The following is a 9818-nucleotide window of genomic DNA, read 5'->3' on the forward strand; positions in this document are numbered from 1 at the left end:
CACTAATCTGCGCTCGCGGTGTAATCCTGCCCAATGAGGCCGGGCCGCGAGGATACTGCCCCCCGCCCTGTGCCGGGTGTTCGTCGGATTAGCCCCACCCACCCCAGCCCTGAGCCAATGGGGAGCGGCGGCTAGCGGTCCGCCAATGGGGAGCGAGGCCACGCGCGCGGGGCGGTGGGAACGGCGCCGAGTCGGTGTGTACGTCGGTTGCCGTAACAACGGGAAGTGGAATCCGTCCGGGATGGTGAGTGCTTGCTTCGGCCTCGAGCCCCGCATTCAGAGGCTGAGCCCTTCTCAGGCCTGGCAGGGCCCCGCCGCCTCTCCTGCGCGGTTCTTGGCTTCTCTGAGAGCTTTCGCCGAAGGGTAGGGTAGGGATGCCTGCCGTCCTGCTGGGCCTGTGATTCGCCACCGCCTCCCCTTCAGCCACAGCCGCTCCCTTCCCGCCCCCACGGGTTCCCCTGGCCTTCTCCATCCCCTTTGGAGACCGTCCCTGGGCAAAAAAGACTCGGATTCTCCCGAGGCCGCGACCAGTCTCAGACTGTGGCCTCCTGGCCGCCTCTACAAAAGTTTCCGCACGGAGATGGGGCTGTGGGCGGGGGTAGTTTATTATGTTTGGTTGTTAATGTGTATTTAAAATGTTAAATATAGGGACTTAGGGAAACGCTTTGAGCTTCTTGGAGAAGGCTCAGGTGTACTAAGAGAATTGAATTTTATTTTTCTATATTGACAATATACATCTTACCTTAGTAATATTTGGCCAAATCTAGAAGTAATCAGAAAATTGGAGAAATTAGAGCAAAGCGGAGCAGCGTTCTAGGACCTTTTTAAAATTAAGGATCCCCAAATTGAGAGAACTGATTATCCGTACAGTTGTCCCCAGTCAGCTCTTTGGCTAGCTCTCTTTGGGGTTGATTTTCAATAAGAGGTCCAAAAGAACAAGGGATCTCCTTGCTTATACAAACAATAGTAAAGAAGTAGGGACAGACCGTGCATAGAAAGATTTATTGCTTTTTCCAGCAAACCGTGATATCTCTCCTGTTAAGTAAAGTTTTGAAATCCGTTGGTATAAACTATTTTAAACACATGTGATTGTAACTGTTTTCTTTGTAAAATGTGGGCTCTATTACATAATATTTTGCTTCTGTGTTTGTAAAACTTATAAAGGCCTCTAACTTTAAGAAGGCAAACATGGCTTCAACTACCCAGCGAAAAAGGATGAGTCCTAAACCTGAGCTTACCGAAGAGCAGAAACAGGAAATTCGAGAAGCCTTTGATCTGTTTGATGCTGATGGAACTGGGACAATTGATGTTAAGGAACTTAAGGCAAGCTCTGTATATTCCTGCTCTGCTGCCTCGAATTTCCTCTGCCTCTTTGTCTTCTGTGCTGTGTTTTCCTGTCTTTATCTACCTCAAGAATTATTAAATAAAATTAAGTGCACATATCAATTTGCTTAATGTTATAGTGATTCCTATTCATTTTAACAGGATTGTAGCAGAGGCTGGCTTACTGCTGTCTGCACTGTCATTGGTTCTGCTCCTGGGTTTAGATGGGCATGTTAAGATGATCCTATTTTCATTGTAGGTGGCAATGAGGGCGCTGGGCTTTGAACCGAAAAAAGAAGAGATCAAGAAAATGATAAGTGAAATTGATAAAGAAGGGACAGGAAAAATGAACTTTAGTGACTTTTTAACTGTGATGACTCAGAAAATGGTAAGTTAGCTAAGATGATCAGCATATTTTCCACCAATAATGGTGGACAAATTTGAATCTAGATATGAAAATGTCTTCACTGAAGAAAAGTTAATGCAGACTGGAGAGTTCAACTGATAAAAGAGAGTATCTGTGACTGAGGACTAGGATGTTTAGGTTCTACTTGGCTTTTTTCAAGGCCACAAAGTCAAAGTCATTTTACCCTCTGCAAAGAAGTAAAAGTGTGATCTGTGACCCAGTACCTGTAGTCATGGAGGCTGTCATCAAGACCATGTGACATCCAGGCAGGGCAGGGCAGAGGGGATGGACTGTCACTTTTTTTGCTCTTTCTCCAACCAGTATGTCAGTGTGATAAGCACAAGCAGTAAAACCTTTAATAGTACAAGTAATATTACAGTCTCTCACATTTTGACAAGGCAAAGTCCCTGTACTTTAAAGTTTGAAATTCTTTCCTCTCCCATTTGTTTGTATTCTGGATAGCCTCAGCCTGAGGCTATGTTTTTTACTGCAGAGAGGATTTGGTATTTCACCACTTCCAAGGTTAAATTCACCCATTCTCTAGTCTCCAAATGGTCTAGAGAGATGCTAAGATGTCACCTCACCTGTCACCCTCAGTCCCTTGAGTGTCCCACATAAGAAGGGTGTTCCCTTTGGTCCATTTCTCTTTGGCCTCCTGGCTCCTCCTTAGTTTGGCTCATCTACATTCTACTGGCCTGTGGAAAAGTAGCTCCATCAGTGTGTCAGGTGAGCCTCCCAATGCATAGGCCTGTTCCTCCTCTAATAATCCTGTTGCTTTGAAATCATCTAATCACATCTATATTTTTCTTCAGGGACTGATTTAAGAGTTCAGGAAGTTTAACATTCTGTAATAACCTAGTAAAGCTGTCCTGCATTCAGAGTTGGTTCCCAAATTGCTCTTATTAGTAGCTCTCACTATCTTTAGCTACCTTTCAGGAATATTTGAAGTTGGAGCTCTTGAAATTTTACTCTTTTCCTCTGTTAGAGTACTGGGGATCCCAATAACACTTTGTGATCTCATAACAAGTGAAATAGCCTTTTCTTTCCTTCCTTCCCCTCCATCCCCACCAAGAAGATCCCTCTTCTAGCAGCTTAAACAGTGTATTTCCCCTAAGTCTAACTCCACCTTCTGTTCCCATAATTTAAAAACAAATCTACTTTCTCTTTGGTTTGTACAGAAAATGTTCTAAATGCAAACCTTTATATTTCCTTTTTAACCTCTGGGTTTGTAATAATTTCATTGTTTATCTTCTTTTTCTGCCCTGGTTGCTGTGTGATCTTCTGTGACCCAGCGCCTGTAGTCATGGAGGCTGTCACCAAGATCCATGTGACATCCGGGCAGGGCAGAGGGGATGGGCAGTGGTGGGGCTGCAGGACACAAGTCAATATGAATCACGAGTGTCTCCCTGTTGTCATGTGTTTTATGTTCTGCTTGTTAAGTCTGAGAAGGATACCAAAGAAGAAATCCTGAAAGCCTTCAAGCTCTTTGATGATGATGAGACTGGGAAGATATCGTTCAAAAACCTCAAACGTGTGGCCAAGGAGTTGGGTGAGAACCTCTCTGACGAGGAGCTGCAGGTTTGTGATGCTCAGCCTGGAGTCCCGTGTGACTTTTTTGAGTTCCATTTTCTCAGGTTACATTTGAAGAAAAATGAGTGTTCTCTTGTCACTCTGCTGACTACTTAATTTCTCTTTTCCTAGTGAGACAAGCCTATGGATGCTGCTCCCAGAAAAATATACCCGTGGATAGTTTTAGGTTTTAAGAATCTCCCTAGTCAGGGCGGCTTTTGAGCTGCTTTCTAGGCGATGCACATGTGGCATAGCATGACTTGGTTTTCAAATGACTTTTCAGGAACCAACCTTATTATAAAAGTCAGCCCATTTGCAGCAGGTGGACCACATTGTCTATTCGTGCATCATTATGAAAGCTGATTACTTAGTCATACTTTTGTTACATTTATGAATTGCTCTAAGTGGAATCTTTCCTGTCCTGCAGGAAATGATTGATGAAGCTGATCGAGATGGAGACGGAGAAGTCAATGAGCAGGAGTTCCTGCGCATCATGAAGAAGACGAGCCTTTATTAAGATCAGTCTCAGCTTTTCTACCATGAGCACAGGGAACTCGGTTTAGTGCCTGCCATTGTGTGAAGCCTGGTTTTTGAAAATGTAAATTATTTTTCCCCACTGACATCTCAGTATAACTTTAGTAACAACTCTAAATCTATTTTCAACTTTTGAAAGTGTTCTTTGAAATTGAGGTTCTTTGTAAGGTGACCGGGTGACTGCTTTAATTCCCCAGGGCAGAAAAAAAGCATATTAGAATGGAGAAAAGGGTCTTTGAGCTTTTGCCCACCTGCCATTCTGCCTTGTATTGCTTAACTCTTGTCCTGCATTCCCACATTTATGCCACCGCCAAACAACTTCTTCTCAAGCACACATTGTACCCATGTCACCACAAGCAGGGAGCATCTCTTCAATGGTTCCAATTTTAATTGACATCTGAGTGCAGCTTTCTCTTTTATAAAACCCAGTGAACTCTTACTTGCATTTGGATGTGTGTGTGTGTGTGTGTGTGTATGGGCTATTTGTTTTATTTTCAAATAAAGCCTTTCTTATTTGAGCTCTTATTCTCTAAGGATGAGTTCTTTAGCCTTGACTATGAGTTCAGCTTCTAAATCATTTTGTTGAAGGTAGCCTGGTAGATCCCAAACTCCTTGCCAGCCTGAGAACAGAAAACAAAATAACCCTTTCCTACTAACATGAATTGGTTTTTGCCTTGGGAACCTGTCAGTTTGTGAAATTAGTTGATCATTTTGCATCAGCCTAAATGATGCCCTAAAAATAGTTTTGGCAAAGTGTACAGCTGGAAAAGGGTCTTACTGGTAATTTGTGCTTAGGAAAAATTGGTGAGAGCCAGGTGATTATGACAGTAGGTAGAGCTTAGCCAACCTCTTGTTAGTTGATTTGCTGGATGGTGTCTCAGAATCTCAGTGTGGGTTGGGTCCAGTGACCTTGTCCAGCTCCCTCTTGGCCCTATGGAGATGAATTACAAGAGAAATCCTGGCAGATGCCATTAAAGTCTCTGCCCCAGACTGAAGGTGGGGAGCAAGAAGGGATGAGGATGAATGAAAAATGACCAACATTCACCCGCATGTGGGTTTCAGGCTTCTGATAGGGCATCCTAATCCTGGAGAGGGTTGCCTGATTTAACCAATAAAAAGAGGACACCTAGGTCAGTTTGAATTTCCGATCAATTTTTTTTTTTTAGTATAAGTATATCCCATTTGGCCATTTTGTTGTTTCTTCATCATTGATCTGAAATTCAGATCAATTTACCTGGGTGTCCTATATTTGAACTAGTAGCCCTATGTGTGCTGCATGTAAAGAGGAGTGACCCCAGGCCTTGTCTCTGGACAGCATCCTGGAGGGACTGCTCCTTGAGAAACAGTGAGATGTGGGGGGAGCCTTGGAGCAGGGTTCTCACGTGGGCTTCACCTCTTCCTGGCTGTGTAATTTGCTGCAGGCGACTTCTCTGGGCACCCCAGGCCTCTTGTCTGTAGGGAGAAGAGTTCTGCTTAACTCAAAATCATTGGGGGGGTTCAATGAAAACTTAACAACAAAGGCCTGGATTTACAGTGTCTGGGAAGGAGGCATTTCAAAAGTATTCATTCTCACTCATTCCTTTGTTGTGTTTGTCACAAGGTTTTTGTTAAATGTGGGTCCGTGAAGCTTTTTTAATTACTGTCCCCACAGTTGAGTTGACAGCATTTCCTGTGAGGATTTGACCTTCGTCATATTGATGTTTTTTAATAAGAGGCATATGATCTGATAAAAGACATACAGTATTGGAAAGGAGTGAAAAAAGTAGGCCCCACTTGCCATTTCACTGTTAACTGTCACCCTGGAAACATTCTTATCTCCTTCTGCCTAATGTTCTCCTAAATGAAATAAAAGTCAGAATTTCTTGGAGGAAGGTAGAGTGGCAAGTAACATGTTATCCCAAAGGGTAGTGAAAGTGAAAGTGAAGTTGCTCAGTCATTTCTGACTCTTTGCGACTCCATGGATTGTAGCCCACAGAATTTTCCAGGCAAGAGTACTAGAATGGGTTGCCATTTCCTTCTCCAGGGGATCTTCCTGACTCAGGGATCAAACCCGGGTCTCCTGCATTGCAGGCAGAGGCTTTACCTCTGAGCCACCAGGGAAGCCCTAAGGATAAGGACACACAATGTTCTTACCAAATCTGTGCAGTTGCTCAGTGGAGAGTCAGAAAGATGGGGATGGTGAAGGATCTGGGGCCAGTTCACGGCAGAAGAGAGCTGCAAGGGGGTAGGGAGCTGTGAACAGAGAGGAGGCTGGGGTCAGTTAGCTGAAGGGGATGGTAGGTGAGGGTAGTGAAAAGAGAAGGGAGTAGAGGTTAGTTCATACGAGGCTGGCCCAAGAGGTGTAGGGGGAGTGGTTCGGTAAATTCTGGGCAGTGTAGGGGTGGATAGGAAGGGAGGGGCAAGGTAGCTCAGTTCCTGAGGATGGTCTGCAGAGCTGGAGGGGGATGGTGGGGATGGGCAGAGAAAGAGAGGGAACAGGGGTCTGTCCTGTGAGTGGACCAGAGAGATGAAGGGGCAGTAGGACAGAGTGGACTGGGAGGGGTAGCAGAGGTCAAATCAACGGGGGATGGGTCAGAAAGATATTGGGGACTACAAGGAGACTGGGAAGTAAGGGACTGCGGTCCATCCATGTGAGTAGGATAAAGTGATGGGAGGGGAAAGGAGAGGGACGGGGAGCAAGGGTTGGTTTCTGTGCACATGGATCAGGGCTGTAGGAGCTTGGGGGTGCTGAGGGGAAGGTATGAGATCATGTTCAGTTGGAACAGAGAACTAGAGTGTGATCAGAGGTGATGGGAAGGGATAGGGTACAGAGTTCGGTCCATGTTGGACCAGAGAGCTGTGGGAGAGTGGGTGTGGAATTTTCATGATACAAGATTTTGACAGAGACCAGTTCACAGGAGGATGGACTAGAGAGCTGTATGAGAGTTGTGGGGAGGGGGAAAGAGGGAAGAGGAGGGAGCAGGGATTCCTACATTGGTGCTTTCAAACTGTGCTGCTGAAGAAGACTCTTGAGAGTCCCTTGGACTTCAAGGAGATCCAACCAGTCAATCCTAAAGGAAATCAGCCCTGAATATTCATTGGAAGGACAGATACTGAAGTTCCAATACTTTGGCCACCTAATGCAAAGAGCTGACTCATTGGAAGAGACCCTGATGCTGGGAAAGATGGAAGGCAGGATAAGGGGGCGACAGGAAAGCCTGGTGTGCTGCAGTCCATGGGGTCGCAAAGAGTCGGACACAACTGAGCGACTGAAGTGAACTGAACTGAGGAGGACTCGTGGGCTGCTTCCTAGATAAAACTTAGACAACAGCCTTGCAGATATGTCTCTTGCCACTAGGTGGAGTCCCAGGACAGAGAGGCTCCAAGGAACGTTATTATGTGGAGCTCAGTGATTTAAGCTGGATCTTCTCAGGTGCCTTGAGAGGGCTGTGGTTCCACCCAGCCTTGGAGTGTGACGGAGAGGATGCCACAGTGTCTAGAATCCTGGCAGGGCTGTGGACCTCTCAGAAAAGCTACCAGGTGTGAACACTGATGGAATGATAGCTTGTCTAGTTGGATACTTGAGTAAATCTAATTAAAAGATAATAAAATGACATGTTTGCATTTTTGAGTGTTTGCAGGGCAAAATTGTTTATCTCCTACATGGCCTTATTGAGATTTCCCAGCTACACTGAACATTTCTCAAGGGAAGGGTACAAACGTGCTTTTGACTTCTTCATAGCCATGCTTTGTGCCCAGTAAGATGCTCTATTCACAATCAGTCCTCCTCATTTGCCAGCACTGTTGATCCTGTAGCAAGGGTTTATTAACTGATTGAGGATTCTAACATTCTGTGGTTTTTTTCTGTTCATTGTGCCTTCTTATGGCCTGAATTGTCTTTCCTTAAAAGATATGTTGCAGTCCTAGCCCTCAGGACCTTAGGGCTGAATATGACTGAATATGAATATGACTGAATATAGAATGTGACTGTATTTGGAGATATAATGAGTTCACTAAGGTGGGCCCCCATCCAATCTGACTGGAAAAGGTAAATTTGGAAATCCGTATGCAGGCATGCATAGAGGGAAGCCAATGAGGAGACAGAGACAATTATCTGTAAGCTAATGAGAGAAGCCTGGACTAGATCCTTTCCTCACAGCCTTAGACAGAACCAGTTCTGCCAATGCTTTGAATTTGCACTTCTAGGTTCCAGAACTGGGAGACAAAAAATGTCTGTTGTTTAAGGCCCTGAATCTGTGGGACTTTGTTGTTTCCACCCCAGCAAACTCATACGTGTCTCTCTCACTGAAAAACTTCCTTTATTCCTCCAAGTGTATGGATGTGAGAGTTGGACTGTAAAGAAAGCTGAGCACCGAAGAATTGATGCTTTTGAACTGTGGTGTTGGAGAAGACTCTTGAGAGTCCCTTGGACTGCAAGGAGATCCAACCACTCCATTCTAAAGGAGATGAGTCCTGGGTGTTCTTTGGAAGGAATGATGCTAAAGCTGAAACTCCAGTACTTTGGCCACCTCATGTGAAGAGTTGACTCATTGGAAACGACTCTGATGCTGGGAGGGATTGAGGGCAGGAGGAGAAGGGGACGACAGAGGATGAGATAACTGGATGGCATCACTGACTCGATGGACGTGAGTCTGAGTGAACTCCAGGAGTTGGTGATGGACAGGGAGGCCTGGCGTGCTGTGATTCATGGGGTCGCAAAGAGTTGGACACGGCTAAGCGACTGAACTGAACTGAACTGAACTGAGTGTGTATATGTCAGTCTCAAATTCCTGATTTACCCTTTGCTCCATGTTTCCCCTTTGGTAACCATAAGTTTATTTTCAAAATCTGTGAGTCTGTTTCTGTTTTGTAAATAAGTTCATTTATATTATTTTTTAAAAATTAGAATCCCTGTGTGAGTGATATTGTATGATGTTTATCTTTCTCTTTCTGACTTCAGTCTGTATGACAGTCTGTAGCTCCATCCATGTCTCTACAAATGACACAATTTTGTTCCTTTTTATTGGCTGAGTAATATTCCATATACGTATATCACATCTTCTTTATTCATTCCTCTGTTGATGGGCATTTAGGTTGCTTCCACGTCCTGGCTGTTGTAAATAGTGCTGCCATGAACACTGGGGTGCAAGTACCTTTTCAAATTATACTTTTCTCCAGATATATGCCCAGTAATGGGATTACTGAATCACATGGTAGTTCCATTTTTAGTTCTTTAGTGGACCTCTATACTATTCTCCATAGTGGCTGCATCAATTTACACTCCCAAAAACAGTGTAGGAGGGTTCAAAGAGGGTTTATTAATAGAATCTACCTCAAGGGCACTTGTAAGGATTAAATAATCCAATATATCTAAAGAGGTTAGAACAATACATTGCACATAGTAGGCATTCAAAAATATTTGGTGAACAAGGAAATTCAGAATTTGGCTAAAATCCTCAACTATAGGGTTTGGTAGTTACACCATTTATCCCCGTGGTACGATTTAGGGAGATACCTTTAGAACAAGAATTCCTAACCTGGGACACTTTTGCTTCAGAGGTCCATGAATTACCCCAAGGAGGTTCTTAAACCTCTTAAATAGCATGCATGATTTGTAGGTACAGGCAGATGGGAAACTTTTATCAGAACTAAAGAGATTCTGACACACTGCCTCAGAATTGGGCATTGCCATTTGGGAAATACAGGGAAATACATAAACCTGTAACATTATGTTGAATTTCTTCATTCACCAAATGTTTTTTGAATCCATACCATGTGCTATACACTGTTCTAAGCTCTTTATATATATTGGAATATTTAATCCTTACTTGTGTAGTAGTAATAATAGTCATAGTGTGTGAGACCTGGTTTGTGGTCCTCTGTCCACACAGGTATTCCCTGAAATCTGCCTGTTTCTTGGCTCTGCCCTGGTATTTACATGGGTGAGCCCCAGCATCATTTCCATGCAGAGCCTGAGACTGATGCTTTCTTGCCACCCTGGGGTCTG

General features: G+C 44.3%; 1 protein-coding gene across 3 annotated transcripts; it reads left to right on the top strand.

The window, feature by feature from the left end:
* Nucleotides 1-87: 87 nt before the first annotated feature.
* Nucleotides 88-4350, top strand: CETN2 (centrin 2). Of its 3 annotated transcripts, none has more exons than XM_086385965.1 (5): nt 88-244; nt 1165-1323; nt 1583-1711; nt 3170-3307; nt 3726-4350. In XM_086385965.1, the coding sequence occupies exons 1-5, from the start codon at nt 146-148 to the stop codon at nt 3813-3815; spliced, it is 615 nt and encodes a 204-aa protein (XP_086242091.1). In that variant the 5' UTR covers nt 88-145; the 3' UTR covers nt 3816-4350. The 3 variants fall into 3 exon arrangements, with proteins under 3 accessions (XP_086242091.1, XP_086242094.1, XP_086242092.1); XM_086385968.1 differs by having other exon boundaries at nt 189-368; XM_086385966.1 differs by having other exon boundaries at nt 189-363.
* Nucleotides 4351-9818: the final 5468 nt, after the last annotated feature.

This window comes from Bos grunniens, chromosome X (genome assembly GCF_055505025.1).
Source record: "Bos grunniens cultivar Pamir isolate PY7600 chromosome X, Bosgru_T2T1.0, whole genome shotgun sequence".
In the NCBI taxonomy this organism is placed as follows: domain Eukaryota; kingdom Metazoa; phylum Chordata; class Mammalia; order Artiodactyla; family Bovidae; genus Bos; species Bos grunniens.